This window comes from Colletotrichum jinshuiense, chromosome 4 (assembly GCF_051148585.1).
Source record: "Colletotrichum jinshuiense chromosome 4, complete sequence".
Lineage (NCBI taxonomy): Eukaryota > Fungi > Ascomycota > Sordariomycetes > Glomerellales > Glomerellaceae > Colletotrichum > Colletotrichum jinshuiense.
This window is the reverse complement of record NC_139311.1, coordinates 2,959,478-2,976,739: the sequence shown is the minus strand read 5'-3', so window position 1 is coordinate 2,976,739 and position 17,262 is coordinate 2,959,478. Positions and strand designations below refer to the sequence as shown.

The following is a 17,262-nucleotide window of genomic DNA, read 5'->3' as shown; positions in this document are numbered from 1 at the left end:
ACCAAACGAGTTCGAACACCTTTCGGTTGAACGTCTCGCAGAAAAATATTTAAGTCCGCTATTCGTTCTTTCCATACGCAAAAACCTCACGAGATTCGATACAGAACTGCGACAGGTTTCTTCTCCCACCCGCGCGCAAAGCTTTAGGTCACATCTTCGTTGACGCCATGGCCGAAACCGATGAGTGTGCGTCCTGAGGATCTTTAACTTCCAGCTGTCACAAAATCCACTGACTTCTACTCCAGGGTCGGCAAACGCCACCGAGGCGCTGAATATCAGCCTGATTGCGCCTGCCGCCGGAGCTACGAAGACGATCGCTGCCTTTAACCCCAAGTTCACATACTCCATCTTCGGGGATGATGAGCGCATCTTCGGATACAAGGATCTTAAGATCAACTTGCGCTACCGGACGTTTGACATGCGTCCCAATGTCCAGGTTTCCTGGGGCAAGAAGTTTCAGTCTGTTGGAGAGACTGAGGCCGCAGATGTCGACGCCACGCTGAAGGAGCACCTTCCACTAGGTAAGTGCCGCCACTGTCGCCAACGACAACAAAAACGAACCCGGCTGACCTTGAATTTCTGCAGTCGCCTTCCAGCCCGCGCGGGATTTCAACACCAGTGCCCAGAGCCAGCCTAGCGATTGGACCCCTCCCGGCACTCTCCACTCTAGCTTCGAAGGCGAGGATGGAACATATGAAGTATGGAAGGGCAGCCTCACAGACCCCGCCGTTCGCCAAATCGTCACCCGCGTCGAAGCTCTTGTTCCTATGTTCATTGAGGGAGGATCATACATCTCCCGCGAGACGGAAAATGAAGAGGACCCGTGGAAGGTGCCCGAGGACGCCAACCGGTGGACCATCTTCCTCCTCTACCGCAAGCAAACGTTGGCGGAGACCAACGACCAGCCTTCCTATACTTTTGTCGGCTACTCAAGTATCTACCGCTTCTTCTGCTTCCGGCCGCCCACCCCGCCCTCGACCGAGTGGGATCTGCCGAAGGAAGAGTTCAACCTGTTGGATGAGCTGCCTTGCCGCTCTCGTCTATCCCAGTTCTTGGTCTTGCCCCCTTTCCAAGGCAAAGGCATCGGTGCTCGTCTCTACAAGATCATCTTCGAGCACTACTACAAAAACTCTCAGACCCTGGAGCTGACCGTTGAAGACCCCAACGAAGCATTCGATGACATGCGAGACTTGGCCGACCTGACGTTCTTGCGCACCCTGCCAGAGTTCAGCAAGGTCAAGATCAACACCAGCATTTCCCTTCCCAACCCTCCCAGCGGCGCGGTCCCCAAGGACTTGGTGGACCAAGAGCTGCTCAGAGGCCTCCGCGAGAAGACCAAGATTGTGGAGCGACAATTCAAGCGGCTGATCGAGATGCACACCATGTCCCAGCTGCCCGCGTCTGTGAAGGTCGGTTTCAGCGAGGAGCAGAAGGCGAGACCCACGAAGGAGGAAAAGCATCACTACCGCCTGTGGCAGCTTTTCGTCAAGCAGCGGCTGTACCGCCAGAATGCCGATGTTCTCGGCCAGCTGGATCAATCCGAGCGTTCAGAGAAGCTTAACGAGGCTCTGGGCAGTGTCGAGCTCGAGTACGCCAGGCTCCTGGACTGGCATGCCCGCTGGGAGAAGCACGCAGCAGCTTCCTCCTCTGCTGGCGCTGCAGACTCCAGCAGCAAGCGGAAGTCGGTGGATGATGCCGAGGAGCAGGCAGTGAGCAAGAAGGCCAGAGTTGAGGACGCCTAGCCTGCAGCCACACTGAGGTTTTGGGACACACAGGCACGGGCCTCGACGGAGGGATCGGGATGAGGAGTTCACGGTTGTCTTCGAGTCTGTTTTTGTAATTCTATGTACCTTTTGGCTACGGCCCGGTTGATACCAAGTTTTTCTCACAAGCAGGTCATGGGCCGGCTTCTCAATAAAAACACGGAGAGAGTGACTAGCGAGAATATTTGTCTGTTCATCTACATCTATAAAACTTTTCTTTTTAAACACCGTCTATTGCCCTAAAAAAAAAAAAACCTTTGCGGTAAAGTTTCTACACGCCCAAACTCCAATCCGTAGAACAAATCAGTAAAACGAAACTGAAACATAAACTTTTTTCTCGTTCCTCGAACGATTCTGATCACGAGTTGACCTCCGCAAACCACGTCCTGAGCAACCCTGCCAATGCGCTGGGCAAATCCTCCAAGTTGTGAACGATGAGGTAGTACTGGAAAGGGAAAGTGTCGAGGTAGCGCTCGATGACGACACGGCTGTTCCCGCTCTCGTCCTTGACGAACTTGGCCTCCTTCAGGTCCAGCACGCTGTCACCCTTCTTGTTGCCCGTGTCGTCCATGACGATGAAGACAACCATGATGCGCTCCTCCATGGCCTCGCGCAGCAGGCGCCTGATGCCGTCGTGCTGCGACGAGGGCGTCAGGCCGTCGGACAGGATCAGGGCGAGTTGCCACAGGTCCTCGGCGCCGCGGGCCGGGTTCTGCATCCTGGCGGTGCGGAAGTGGTCGATTGTGCGGCGGATGAGGAGGTAGATATCGGTGCGGTCCTGTTGGAAGTTGAAGTGCTGCAGGACCTTTGCGCCAGCGTCGTGGGACGCAAACGGCTCGGTGAAGTCGTGCGCCATAAATGTGTCGGCGCCGAAGCCGAGGATGCCGACCTGGCCGACCTCGAGCATCGTCAGGGCGCGGGAGACCATCACCAGAGACTCGAGAGCCAGAGTGCCGGAGCTGGACTCGCCCATGCTGCGGGAGTCGTCGACGCAGAGAAGAATCTGGTAGGAGCGCTTCGTCGGGATGGCGCGGCGCATCCAGATCTTGTCGCGCTTGTAACTCGAGGCGATGTAGGGGATGATCTTCTTGATGTTGAGACGCTTTCCGGTGCGGTAGGAGCCCGAGAGCTTTGTGGATTGAGACGGGGTGAGAATGAGACGGAGCTGGGAGGTGAGGGAGAGTGACAGGGGGTGCGTCTTCGTCTGGAAGGTGGTCCAGGACTGGAGCGATTCGGAAAAGTCTCGAAGGGGAAGCTCCTCGTCACTAATGTGCGTTGTGGAGAGCTGCGTGGAGGTCTCTTCGATCACTTGTTCCTCTTCCTCGTCCTCAAGTCTTTGGACCTCGTCTTCCGAAGGAGACACCTCGCGGTCGAAAGCGCCCTGGCGTGTCTTGACTCCAGACCGGCCGTCATCCTTGTCGGTGGCGGTATCCTTCTCCTGTGTTTCCGGGGCCTCTGTCGTGTCCATCTTGTCGGGATCCTGCTCCATGTCTACATCGTCCGTTTCCGGCATCACGCGACTCTGAGGGTCTTCCTTCTCCTCATCAATGGCCATCGACTCGTCGATAGGTTGCACCTGATCTTCGGAGGTGGTACCGAGGGCCTGGGTATCAGCTGCGGTCTCATCGTCCTGTAGATGCTGGAACTCGCGCGCGCCGAGGTCAGCACTGGTATCTTGCGACTGCTTCTGCTCGCCCTCTTCCTGCTTTTCAGGGTCCTTGATGTCGTTTTGCTGACGATGCCAACGCTCCAGGGCATCGCCGAGCTTCTTGAAGGGGTCTTGTCGGCTGCTCTCAGGCGTATCATCTTGGTCCTGGTCGGTGGGTTGCGCTTGCTCGTTGGATCGGGAAAGCTGCCCCTTCTTGCCAGCACTGGTTTGTTGCTCCGCAGATCCATCTCCGGCGTCTCCTTCATCCCTCTGGGCCGCGTTGTTGCTGAAGTCATTCTCAGTATCCATATCATCGGCATCCTGGTCCTGGCCGCCGTTCTTGACATCGCTCGGTGCAGCGTTGTTCGTGTCGGCGTTGGCGTCATCTCTTGGTGGTTCCGCGTGAGAGTCGGGCTCCTCAGGCTGATTGGGTTGCTCCTCCTCTTCCTCTTCCGCCTTGGGGTCCATGTTGGGCTCAGGCTCGCCCGCGATTTCCTCTTCAGGCTCATCCTCCTCCTTTTCTTCTTCTCCTTCGTCTTCGGGGCCCTTGTCGTCGCCTCGCTGCGTTTCCTCTTCCCCATCTTCAGCATCGGATTCGTTCTGTGCCTTGGGCTCTTCCTTCTCGATATCTGATAGGTTGTCAAGGTCATCTTCTTCGGACCCGGCGTCCTCTCCTTCCTCTTCGAAGTCAAAGTCCATTTCGTCCGGCATCGCAAGAGCGTCGTTCTCTTCAACGTTCTGGTCCTGGTTGACCGCGTCGTCCTCAAACTTGGCGTCTTCCTGCTCCGCCCCGGGCTCCTCGTCCTCCTCGTCCTCCATATCCTCGTCTCCTTCGTCGACCTGTTTCTCATCGTCCTCGGCCTTCTTGTCGTCAGCATTGCCGTCGGTATCGGCAGCCATTTGCTCGTCCTTCTTTTGTCCCTTGGACTTGTCGCCCTGTTGGTCCTTCTCTGCTTCGTCCTCGTTGTCACCATCCCACATCTTTTCGTCAACGGCCGTAGGATCGAGATCGTCAACATCGCCAACTTCTTCGTCGATGTCGTCTTTCTCCTCGTCATCACCTTCTCCGTCTGATTTCTCCTCCTCGTCTTCGCCAGCAACACTGCCCAGGTCTCCTTCAAGTTCCTCATCCGCCATGTCGACTGCGTCCTTCTCTTCTTCAATTTCTCCATTCTTTTCCTTATTCTTTTCCTGGGCAAGCTCTGATAGGTCCTCATCAGGCTGGATGTCCTTGCTGATGTCTTCTGCTCCTTCGCCGTCTCCCAGACCCGTTCCAGATTCGAGCTTTCCGGAGTCCCCGGACGTCTCGTCCGACTTCTCCTGTGGAGTGCAGAAGCCCTTGGCGGCAATTTGAGTGAAGGTCCTTGCAAGCTGGTAGGTCATGTGGCCGGTTGCAGCATTCAAGCTGTGGAGCTGAGAGAAGCTCTGGCGGCAGGTCAGAGCATACTGCTGGAGGATCGGAAGAATAATGGAAAAGAGCGACGAGGCAGCCGCGCCCATGTTTGACTGTGCTAGATCAACGCCCTCCAAGGCGGACAAGCAAGCCTCGACCTTGGTCACGATCGTATCGATGTGAAGAGCGCTGAGACCGGAGCTGCGTACGGCAGAGGTCTTTGCTAGCCAGCCTGCATCGTCGGACGAACTTGGCAGATCGGCCATAGCCTTCTTGTAGCCTTGAACCGCGACAAGAACGGTATCGCAAAGGCCGGATACCGAGTCCTTGAATTGCTGGGCGGCGTTGTCAAGGCTCGAAACTTCGTGGTTGTCCCGACCGGTTTGGATGTCGAACCAGCCAGTGATTTGATTCATGACAAAGTCAAGATCAGGACGATTAGTTTGTGATAGAAGCTGTGCCTTGAAGTTCTGCCCCTCGAGCACGAACCGCTGCTGCAGGGAGACGTGTTGATCAGTCGTGAACTGATTGGGGGTCGAAGCCAAAGTCGACCAGTCCTTCGACAACCCCTCGAGGCTCTGCAGTGTGTTCCGGAGGTGACTCAACACAGGTTGATTGTCGATAGAGGCCAGCTTGCCATGAATCTCCACAATCTTGATTCCGAAGTCCAAGATTGGTTTCATCCAGTTCATGCTGATGCTGGGGTTGCACGAACTGTCGTTTCGTCCGATGCTCGTGCCGCTCAAGCTCTGGACCGAAGCAATAACGCGGTCGAGAGAGGCGGTTGCCTTGCGGGCAGCAGACAAAGAGATGTGCTGGCCCAAGACGACAGCCAGCATGCCCTCTATGAACCCAGTGCTTCGAGACATCTCAGCACCAGTGAGCTCGCTGGAGTAGTCGTGAATAGCAGCTCTGACCTTTGGCGCGATGTCAACGACTTTGTGGAAGTAGTACTCGGCGGCGTCGTTCATGGTGCCCTCCTCGATATGAGAGGCTGGTATGCTTGCCAGCACGACAGCAATGGAATCTTGCTTGGCCAACTCCTCGGTTCCGAGGTTGTATCGGAAGCCCATCTGCCTCATCATCTTAAGGACGTCCGCGAAGAGGTTGCGCTTGCGAGTCTTCAGGTGTTTGACTAGGTCCTTGTTTTCATCGGTCAAGTTGCTGGGAGTCTCTTTGCGTAACTCCGCGATTGAAGCGTTGAGACTGTCCACGTAAGAGGTAATCTCTTGGCTAGCATCCAGGGGGCTTTGGTTGGCCTGGGCAGCAACATTGGCCATGATGGAAAGCGTCTTTGGAGCGTTCGATAGACGCTTATGTTGATCCAGCCACCCGGGCAAGCGCTCGTTGCATGCCGAGATAGCCATGGGGTTAACCTTGATGTCAGCCTTGTCTGCGGTATCCGTGTTTTGGTTGATGGAAACCACTTGGTCTGGGAGACCATCGTCCAGGATTGGCTTCATCGGTTGCCCAAGGACAGCACGGAATTTCCGGACCAGTCGGAAGAGCTTCAGATGGGACTTGCGTGCACTCTCGCGCAGAGCGTTGATATTGGTGTCCTTCCAGCTGGCCAGAAGCACGACTTCCTTCATGGTCTTCTCAAATGGCGCTCTGCCCTTAGCAATTGTTTCATTGGCGACCTTTTCGAACCGAGAGTAGAAGTTGATAAAGTTGAGAGCCGCGTCGCCAACGACAGACAGGGCGGGGTAGTCAATCGCAAGCAGCTGCAAATGCTTCTGCAATTGTCTCAACAATCTGAGGCGGGCAGAGAACTGCCCGATGATTGCCGTAGAGAAGTAAGTCTCGAGCTCTCTCACTAGATTGACGGCGTAATCCGCCAGCTCGGTTGAGTCAACAAGGGAGAGAGGCACAGCAATGAGGACCTGGTAAGCAACGAAGAACCACGAGTCAGCATCTTCTGAGCATTTCTGGGCTTCCATATCGAAAAGCTTAGCCCAGGTTGAAAGTTCCATGCGTCGCCAGTTGATGATGGTATCTGTTAGTGACGTGTAGAGCGCGGGCGCTCCGTAGACGCTAGGGGCGTAGCCTCCGTGTTGCCACTCATAGACGATGCCGTGCAGATGTTCCAGCTTGGGAAGAATCTTGGCCAGAGGCTCTGTGTGGGTGAGCTCAAGCAGCTGCTCGCAGGCTGATAGCACATCTGCCAACGGCTGCATGTGGCCAATTTCGTCAACTTGCTGCAATTCACGGAAGCGAGCCTCCACCTTGTCGATAAGTGGGATCAGGCGACGAGCCTCAGGGAGATTGGGGTCGCTGTAGAAGTTGTAGTCGGTAGCGACAGAATTCAGGTTGAGTGCTTTCATCTGCTCGTCAAGCGACCAGAGTGCCAGGGGAAGAACCCGGTGGTTCATGCCCTGGTAAACCGCAGATTTTTGCACAAGCTCCAGCGCAACACCATTGCCAACCTTCTTGCAGACCTCTTGAAGGGCCGCAGATGGGGTCGATTGCTCCAGGAAGATACTGCGATGAGACTCCGCCAGCCTGACTGACACGTCTCGAACCTTCTGGTGTCCGATGGAGGGCTTTTCTTCCTGTTCCTTGTCGTAGGTAGGGAAGAGTTCGTTGAACTCTTCCTCGTTCATCTCCTCCTCGTCCTCAAAGCTTCCCTTGAATCGGTAAAGGTTCGTTCTAGCCTCTTCCGCTTTACGGTCATCCTCGAGTTTCTTGGTCCATTCTTGGAAGAATCTATGAACACATTCGAACAACGCTTCGCGGACACCAGCGTTTAGATTTGACAATCCTTCGACGGATACGACCAGCCCAACGTAGTCGAGGAACTCCAATGTTCTGTTCGGGAATTTCTTGAGAATATGATGCTCGGGTCTACCACCAACGAAGGGTGTAAGGTCCATAAGAGTCTTGTCGGCAGCATGGTGCTCAATGGATTCGAGCCCGTCACTCAACGACAAACCAAGCTGGAGGCAGCCAAGCATGTTGACAAGAGGGCGCGTCATGTCTTGATAGGCGTTGAAACGGTTTGCCAGGCGGTCAATCATCAAAGCCAAGTTCTGCTTGACAAGGTTGATGTCCTGTACGGCCTCCAAAGACCCTGCCAGGGCATGAGCGGTATGAACCGCCGACAGGCCCTGTCCAATGATCATATTCAGAACATTATTGAAGTCTGTCTGAACGTGGTTGAGCTCCGACCGAGCGGGTCGGTAGAGCAGTTGCGTTGGTGCCGGTGCAGGACCAAGCGCTTCAATGTCTTCCTGCGCAAGTTGGATGCGAAGAGAACTTTCTTGACCTGTGAATCGAGTTTCAAAGTCCAAGAGAGATGCAAGCTTGTGTCCAAGTCCCTTCGTCAGCTCGTCGTGGACATCCTTCTCAAACTGCGGCCGTAGCTGAGGGTCGAAAGACTTGTCAGGCACATAAAGCTTGATCGCGCCGATGGCGAACTCAACCCAGGCGACTGCAGCGCAAGCAGCTACAACACGGGCATTAGAAGCATCATCATGATTCCAAGTTTTCTCAATCTTGTCGGATACTGCAAGAGCAACCGCGGCGGGAATCAAATGCTGCTTGGCGACCTGAATGAGATGTGCCGGCCATTCGTTGGGGATGATAGTTTCGAACTGAGCTGCCAAATGCTGTATTTGCAGAGGTGTAGCTTTGGTGTCCTTGAAGTCATGCTCGATTGTCTTGTAAACTGTATCAACAAATTCGTTTTGTTCGCTACCATGGACGGAAAAGGCAGCTGTGATGAGTGTCTTGAGAACCGTGTTGAGGGCTGTGATTTGGTTCCTCTGGAGCGCGGGTGCCAGTGCAGCAACAGATCGTCCCATGGCAGGCAGTTCGGTCTCCAGAAGTCCGAGTGAGCGCAGACTTGTTGATGGAAGGGAGTTGAGTTTCGACAGGAGCGACATGGCAAACTTGCCGTTCCAGACGTGTGTGGCGGGATCTTGAGATGACAGCAGGCCTATGGTCAACGGCTTTGCTTCCTTGTCTCCAAAACTGCCCAAGCGAATTTGATCAATGGTTTGCTGGTTTGACAACACCACGAGATCCATCTCGTTAGTGTTGTATGACGGGCCCCTGGTGTATTCAGCAAGAGCAGGTCCTTGTGACTTGATCAACGAAGCCTGCCTCAGAGTCTCAAACTGCGTCGCGAAGAACGGCTTGACTTCGCTAGACTCTGAGCCAACCTTGGACTCCAAAAGCTCAATCTCCTTTGTGAGATCATTGATGAGCTCGGTGACGTCGGTGTCACTTCTTCGGACAATCTCATCGGCAGTAACGAGCGTCGTCATGGCTCTAGCAAGGTCGGAAATGGATGTCTTGACCCTCCATTTGAGTTCGTCAAGTCGAATACCCAGCCGCTCGATCTCCTGGCTCTTGTTAAGGGTTTCCACACTCATGATGGGAAGTGGCTTGATGCGCTTCCACATGACTTCCATGCTCAAGCCAGTCGTGAGACGGAAGCCAGTGGTAAAGTCTTCTTCTACGGTTTGGAGGTAGTGATCGGCAAGTTGCTGATTGATGGTCTCCGTTGTAGGCGAAAGGAGGTTTTGCACAGACTCAACGCCGTGTACCAGGTGTGCTTGGAATCGTGCTTCCTCGAAGTGGTGCTCAGTGGTAAGGCTGAGGGTTCGCCACCAGAAGTCGAGCATCTTTCGGAGAACTTGAGCCCGTTCCTTCCAGCCTTGGGCCGTGTTAAGATTGGCTTGGATGAATGCTCTCATGGCCTGGAGGGATTTCGAAAGGAATCTTGACACCTTGACCGTTGAGTCTTTTGCGACAGCTGCGATGCGGTCTGATACGATAGAGCGCTGAAGACGGTTCAAAGAGGCAAGCTTCGCTGCCTTCGCCTTGGTGGCTTGAGCAGAGATTGCAGCTTGGCAGCGCTGGATCTCCAAAAGGAACTCATAACAGACTGAGAGCCAGAAGGGCAACTCGCCGTTGTCACGGTGCAAAACGCGCACCATAGAAGCGTTGTGGAGCGGGTTCAAAGGCTACAGCAACATCATTAGTTAAAAATTGTCTCTGAAAAGAATACTTGATCTTACCTGAGCGGCTCCAAGACCGGAGTTGGAATCGGGTAGGGTAGCATAAAGTTGGGAAATGGCTTGGCGAAGTCCAGCCGTCTCAGTCGCCTCCAGGTATATGAGTTGCTCGTGCAGGCTTCCTTGGTATTTTTCGAGGCCAGAAGAGGCAAGATCAGCCAACCCACGATTGAAGGAACGAGAAAACCGGTCCAAGAGAGCCGTATCTCTAAGAGACAAGTTCTCAATCGTGACGTTGCTCACGTCCGAGGTAGCATTCTCGCTGAGGACTGAGGTGGAAATCTCTCTGGAAGAGGAGAACCTCTGAAGACTACTTTCGACATGCACATGAGAGCTGTGCCCAGTGAGGTTTTGTGTTGCCCGCTCGCTAAGATGGATTTCAACGGCTCTGTTCCTCATGGCTCGCGACAGCTCTCCATATCGCGGGTCAACTGTCAAGAAGATTCTGAACTCTGGGTGAGGCCTGATGATCCTAGGTTCTCCATTGGGACCGCAGTGTTCATTGATGCTCAAGAAACCGTTTGGCTCAAGCAGAGAGTTGAGTCTATCCAAAACGGATGCATTGCAAAGGTTTGCATTGTCCAGGACCAGCCATTGGCCGGCTTCGAGGGCCTTGACAATGACTCCATCGAGCCATTCGAAGCGGGGATCACTCACAACCAGCGGTCTCTGCAAGACAGTGTGAACGTTGAAGAGATGCAATCCGATCTCTGACTCTCTTGATACCTCCGAAAGAACTTGCTCAACCGCAGCTGTGATGGCGGGTAAAGCGCCAGTGTCTCCGTGATAAGATTCCAGGAGGTGTAGCAGAACAAGAGCTTGTGGTGGAACTTGGCTGGGTACTCGGGTAAGAATCGTGGTCTGCAGGGCCTTGTAGAGTTCTCGCAAAGAAGCGTTAACTTCGCGAAGCGGGTCCGACTGCTCGAACCCGCCAACAAGGTCCATCGTGTCGATGTCGGCATTGAGAGGGAAGACAACAAGAGGCTTGCCAACGAGTGCAGCGACGTGCTCAAGCAACACCGATTTTCCGCTGCCAGAGGGACCGCTGAGAATGCATGGGATGTCCTGCTTGATGCAGACCATGAGCGACTCAATCTCTGGAAGTCGGGACACAGTGTCGATGCCGGGTAAAGGCAAAGGCTGTGATGTTTGGTTTCTTGGAAGCAGCGCGTTGCCGACCTGAGAGAAAAACGCATTTGTGTCATGGTACAGGCTGTGGCTTTCTGGTTCCCTCAAGAAGACCTGAGCAAAGAGCTTGTTCACTTCCTCGCGGTCCACAGACGACCGGAAACGTTGACGGATGATGAGGTCGAGGAAGTCATCAGGCTTACCAGTAGCCAATAGAGGATCGGACGTGGCCAGAAGGTGCAGCCATCTGAGGATATCTCGAAGGTTAAATTCCCAGGGGCTCCCATGGGAACCGAATGCCTTCTCGATGGCAACTTGATGGTCCAGGCGAGAAATGAACTGGATTACGCCGCTGGTAACATCGGTAGGGATGCTCGGGAAATTGTGCTGCGCGATCAGGAGAAGGTCATCCGCTGTGAAGACATCGGCGTAAACGACGATGAATCTGTTCACGAAGGAGCTAGGAAGTCCCTTTCGACCACCTCCTTGGTGGTGTGGATTTTGTGCAGCGAAGAGTCGGAAATCGGGGTGCCTCTTGAAGACTTGGTCCAACTCGGAGATGTACACCTCGCCACGATGATCAAGGCAGGCATTGAGACCTTCTAGAACTGACTGAGAGGCCAGGTTCATCTCATCAAGCAATACCCACTCGCCATTCTGCATAGCTTGGAGGAAAGGAGCATCACGCCAAGCGAAGTTGCCGGCCTCAGCGCCCTCAACCGGCATGTCCGTACCAAACAGATCCATGAGGTCAGTCTGGTCTGACAAGTTGATTCGAGTCAGGGGACGGCCGCATACGCGAGCCAGGGCGGCGACAAGTGTCGTCTTCCCGACACCAGGACTTCCCTCCAGGAGAATGGGCTTCCGCATTTGAAGAGAACGAAGCACTCGCATGGCGTTGAGTCTTGTGGTTGGGGCATTGAATGCGAAGCTGGGGTCCGCTTTGTGGCCCGCTTCTCTAGGTAGACCGAAGTCCCCAATGGACAGTCGATCATCGGTCAACACCACCTCGGGCTGTGCTCGATATATGGCTGTGGTATCGTACCCAAGCAACTCGCTTAGCTTGTCAAGACATTTCTGTCTCTGGGAATCGAGCGCTTTCGGATCCATGGCCAGCAAAGCTGACGGATTGGCACCCAAACTGTCGATAAAGACTGTGGCTGCACCATGAACAGCGGCAAACTGGGGCGCTGTGGGTCCGCATAGGTTGATGAAGTTGACCCAAATGAGAATGTCACGAATCGAGAAGGCCGTAGAGGACGACGATCTGAAGGTCTGTCCAAACCAGTGGGCAAACTGCACTACGGGGATTCCGAAAGACTTGAAAGCCGGGTCGAGCTTTGAAAGGACAATGTCCAGCATGTCATCCGTCTCGGACATGGCCGGGACCCAAATTTCGGTGAAACGATTTCTCAATGCTGGTGAAAGTTCTTTCTTGCCGAAATCGCCTCCTGGGTTCATGGTGGCGAAGAACTGGAACCCATCTGCCGCGGTGACAAACGAGTTGTCAATGCCCTTTTCTGCCAAAAGCAGAGATCGCTGAGGCTCGAGTACCGAGTTCAAACGCTCCAACACGGAGTCGTCGGCAAGAGAAATTTCATCCAGCAAGAAGAATTGAGCGGCCTTCATAGCATTAACAAGACTTCCGTCGGACCACTCAAACAAGGCTTTGCTCTTGGCCTCCAGTGATATAATCTTTTCCTGTGTAGTAGCGTCGACCTTGGCCAAAGCATCCGGCGAAAGGGCGTGATATCTTTGCTGCAGATCTTCCAGTGAACCCGTTGAGTCTTCGCCAAGCATTCCAAGGAGAGAAACCAGCTCGCTCTTCAAGGACTCTGCAATTGCGCCTCTGTTTCTCACTGGTCTTTGGGAGCCGATAAGATCTCCCGTCTCGGTGTTTTGGTGGGCGTTGACGATGTGCAACTCCTTTCCAAGCACATCAGCTAGGATCTGGCACACAGTGGTTTTGCCGCATCCAGTCTCGCCGACAAGGAGAACAGGCTCGTTGTTGCGAATGGCAGTGTCCACCAAGACATAGAGACGGCGCATTGCGCGGGTCCATACGACACCGTGGTTGTTGGGCATTGCCTGGATCTTGCTCAGTATCGGCGAGTACTTGGCGGTATAAAGAACATCTGGATCAATCTTGACTTTGAACACGCTCTCGATGACCTCTCTAACCGCAGTTCGCTCCTCTTCCACTCGAACTCGCTCAGCAAGGAGCATGAAGCCGTTGACGGCAATCTGCTCTCTCGAGTCTGCGTGTCGAAGGGCCCATCGGAACAGGTCTCGAAGCGTAGCAAAACTGTCCTTCTGCTCGAACAAACGACTCGTCTGTCGAAGACGGGAGAGCTCCTTGTAGACCGTAACGATGCGCTTGCAGTCAGAAGGCGCGGTGTTGATACTTCTGTTCTGCAAGATATACTCTAACTCATCCTCGGGAATGTCGTCGAAGTGCAACTCCAAGAATCGATTGCGGAACGCACGCGAAAGCACTTTTCGACCACCATACAAGCCGGGAGGGTTCTGAGTAGCGAAGAGCATGAAGTTCTCATGCGGTCTCACGACTTCTTGTGTCTCTGGAATCAGAAGCTCTCGATTGTCGTCAAGAAGTCGGTTCAGAGCCTCAAGAACATCGGTCGGGGCGAGGTTCAACTCGTCCAGAACGATCCAATGGCCTTGCCGCATGGCTTGCACAAGCAGACCTTCTTGGAAACGGAGTCTTCCAGTTGAATCTGACACATATGTACCCAGGTACTCTTGCAGATCGGTATGCTCGTGGTTGTTGATTCGCACGAATTTGTTGCCGGTAAAGTTCGCCAGATACTCAATCATACTCGTCTTTCCGGCTGATGTGGGACCCTGTATGAGGATCGGGAATCGTCGAGTAGAGGTTGCCCGAACGAGATTAAGAAGGTTGCGCTCCACGTAGGGTGTGATTATGTAGTCCGATCGCTCTTGGGAGCTCTCCTCTCCCTGTGCTAGCCAGTAATGACGGTCCTTTGCCTTATTACGGAACCGTACATATTGTTTGCCATCGTCCGGTTGTTTTGGTGGTTGGGAAAGTATAGACTGAGGGTTGGAGACACGGCCAAACAGGTGATGGTCTATCAAGGGCACCAGCAGCTTTTCCGATTCTCTATCAAGGAGGGTGAGAAATCCCATAGAGAATCCCTCGTACAAAGCTCGACGAAGGCCGTAAAAGGGAGCAATGTGGTTGACGTAAGTCAAAACACGAGTGAGGGTACGGAGACTGAAATGTGGCACCTCGTTGGCTCCATCAACCAAGCTCTTCTGCTCGGCGCGAAGCTTGGTATCGATATACAGTGCAGCGATGTCGTCTGCTGCGTGATCATCCTTGATGCTACTGCTTCTCAGATACGTCTTGACGATGGTGATCAAGTCTTTTTTGTCTTTATCCGGGCTATCAACATAAAGCTCGGTGAACCGAGACCGAATACCGATAGGAAGGTCGCGCTTGCCCACGTCAGTTGCCGGGTTCATGGCGCCGAAGATTCGGAAATTAGGATGGGCGCTGATCCTCTCGATCTCGCCCGTCTCGGATAAGAGAATGGAAGGTGTCTCAATGGGCCCCGTCAAGAGGTCTGCGATGCTTTCCAGAGTGTCTGGTGAAGCAAGGTTGATCTCGTCGAGAAGCACCCAATCACCGTTTCGGGCAGCCTTGACTATGTTGCCCTCAATGAACGAAAATGCGAATGCTGTTGAGCTCCCAGATAGCTGAATTTCGAATTGGCTAAGGTTGCGGGAAAACTGGTCCCACCGAGGACTAAGTCCAAGAAGGGTTTGAAGTTTTGATTCCGTCTTGCGACGCTTCGTCGGCTGGCCGCTCTCGTCACGAGCTTGGCTCTGCTCCCTTTCTCGCCGGGTCAGCTCCTCGATAATCTTCTTGAACATCTTGGGAGCTTCGCGCCAGAGCTTAGCAGCCTTCGCCCATTGCCCCTTGGCGAAACATTTCCCAAGCTGCTCGAGATACCGCTGGTTCTTCGTTGTCGAAATTCCAGTTGCGGAGAACAGATCCTCAAACTCCTCTTTCAAGGGAACGGCCAAACTCCTCACATTGACAGGCTTGAAGCCTCCGAGAAGATCTCCGGCTTCGCTCTGCTGTGAGAGGTTAATGGCAACTAGCTTATGGCCCAGCGTATCAGCCAGCTGCTGAATAACTGTTGTCTTTCCAATACCGGTCTCGCCAACAAGCAGAATGGGCTCGCCGAGGTTCACGGCCACAGCGGTCTGCTCCAGCAGCTTCTTCGCATGAGAAGTACTAGCAAACGGTCTCTTGGCGAGTGCAGCCTTGTTCACACGATCTTTCCGCTTCCGCAGTGTTGTTCGACCGATCTTGAATAGGCTATCGGTTTGCTCCAGTTGTGGGATGTAATTTCCGAGGTGATACTCGACCCGCTCCTTGGCCATGTGCATCTCTTCAGCGATGCCAAAGATGAGGTGCTGCTTGGCTTGGATGTCTGGGATTCCAGCCACGAAACAATCGATGGCCTCCATGAACATCCAATCCCGGGTAGTCTCTGTGATCGGCTCCTCTCCAGTGCTGCAGCCAGCCGCAGAAAGCGTGGCCGTAAGGCGTCTGCACCATCGCAGAAGATCCCGCAGTGTAGCTTGTCGATCGGCCATGCCACGACTGGATGAGAAGGGCATGTTCCCGGAAATCGGCTTGGATAACCGCCGGTAGACGGCAAGAATACCAGGCGCAAATTTGTGCAGAACTGGATAGGCTCCGACAATGATGTCCTGTAACTCTGTCTCTGTGGGGGTCTGTACGGACAGAAGCTGCCAGAACCGCATGCCTAGCAGGTTGGGAAGCGTTTCCCGGCCATGCATACCGCGAGCACTTCTTACTGTACCAAAGAGACGGAAACCACTGGTCGCCTTGATCCGCTCACCCCTACTGGGGATGAGGAGCTCGCCTCGCTCGATTAGTGGCAGCAGTGTGCTGATGACCTCGTTCGGCGCTCTGTCTAGGTCTTCAATGAGAACCCAGCGGCCTTCTCTGACCGCAGTCGTCAGAACACCAGGTCTCCAGGAGAATGTTCCCGGTTTCGTGTCCGTTGAATAGAGTCCTATAAGCATCTTTGCGTCTGTTTGCTCGTTGATGTGTAATGTCACCATTTCCGAATGCTTACCGAACTCTTTGGCAACTTCGTGGACGAGCGAAGTCTTACCAGAGCCCGGGAGGCCGTGCAGCAAAATGGGGCTTGCATTCTTCAAGAGACCGGACAAAGTCTCCAGGTTTTGGGTTGTTGTGGGCGTCAGCACAAGGGACGAATTCTTCTCGACCGGTCCGGACGGTCGCGGCAGTATAGTGTTGCCGTAGCACGCAACAAAAGGGGTCAGACTTTGCGGTGGAATAGGGTGAATTTGATTGCTCTGGGAAGCATCGCCAAGCTCTCGGCGCAGCGCCGTAACTTTCTTGACCCGTGCATCTTCATACAGACTCAAGAAACCATAATCAACTTCGCGCCCATCAAAGTCAGCGAGGATAGCCTCCTTGGTTCCGGCATGCTCATCGATGAGAGCCTCCAGTTTCGAGTCGGCAGCGCGCAGGAGTTGGCTGAAAATTCGAATCGCCAAGTAGCGAATTGCACGACTCTCATGTGTGAAGAGGCTTTGCATGTGAGTTGGTGAGACCAAGACACCGTATGTTCTTTGGTCAAAACAGACCAGCCTCCATGCTGCTAACAAAAGCCTCTGGAGGTCAGAATCCTGAGCGGGAGTGAAAGTAGTGAGGTCGGGGAACCGAATGTTCAGTGTCTGTGGTCCTTGGGATGGCGTCTTGGTCAGGTCCTCGCTCATGACCTGCTGTAGAAATTCCGAGAAATACGGAGCAAACGGCAGTATCCTTGCAATAGAAGCAAGAACGGGCCCATTTTCAGCCTGATTTCTGGGGTTGAGGAGCCATCGTGCGCAGATGTCGGGAAAAACATTTTCAAAGTGAATGAAAATTCGATCTGTAAGTTGGGGGATGAGAGCCGCCTCTGCGATGGCGTCGAGGAGGTTTGAGGCCGTGTGATTTCTTATAACCTCAATAATTTCGGTGGGTAAATGCTCCAGAACGATTGTGTCGTTCAGGAGAGCGCTCCTCTGCGACGACAGGTCTATCGTGGCCATGGTCACGGCCCAATTTCAATATATGTCGTCTGCGGTGATGTTCATGGACGGCCGGCTTGTATGTACCATTATTATTTTTTCCTCTTAGAGGACCCTTCGCCCCAGCCAAAAGTCAACTTTTTTTTTTGGCGGTGGCAGGGGTCCCTGTAGCTCCCGAACGGAATACGG

The 17,262-nt window shown here is 53.9% G+C and overlaps 2 protein-coding genes across 2 annotated transcripts; one reads left to right on the top strand and one right to left on the bottom strand.

Annotated features, from left to right (window-relative positions):
* Positions 1 to 167: 167 nt before the first annotated feature.
* On the top strand, positions 168 to 1,742 carry EsH8_IV_000737 (histone acetyltransferase catalytic subunit HAT1; the record flags this gene model as incomplete). The annotated part of the gene is made up of 3 exons (XM_083265627.1): positions 168 to 186; positions 246 to 521; positions 586 to 1,742. The coding sequence occupies 3 exons, from the start codon at positions 168 to 170 to the stop codon at positions 1,740 to 1,742; spliced, it is 1,452 nt and encodes a 483-aa protein (XP_083124522.1).
* A 379-nt stretch (positions 1,743 to 2,121) lies between these two features.
* Positions 2,122 to 17,094, bottom strand: EsH8_IV_000736 (AAA family ATPase midasin; the record flags this gene model as incomplete). The annotated part of the gene is made up of 2 exons (XM_083265626.1): positions 2,122 to 9,774; positions 9,829 to 17,094. 2 exons carry the CDS (start codon positions 17,092 to 17,094, stop codon positions 2,122 to 2,124), a joined length of 14,919 nt encoding a protein of 4,972 aa, XP_083124521.1.
* Between the last annotated feature and the right edge of the window lie 168 nt (positions 17,095 to 17,262).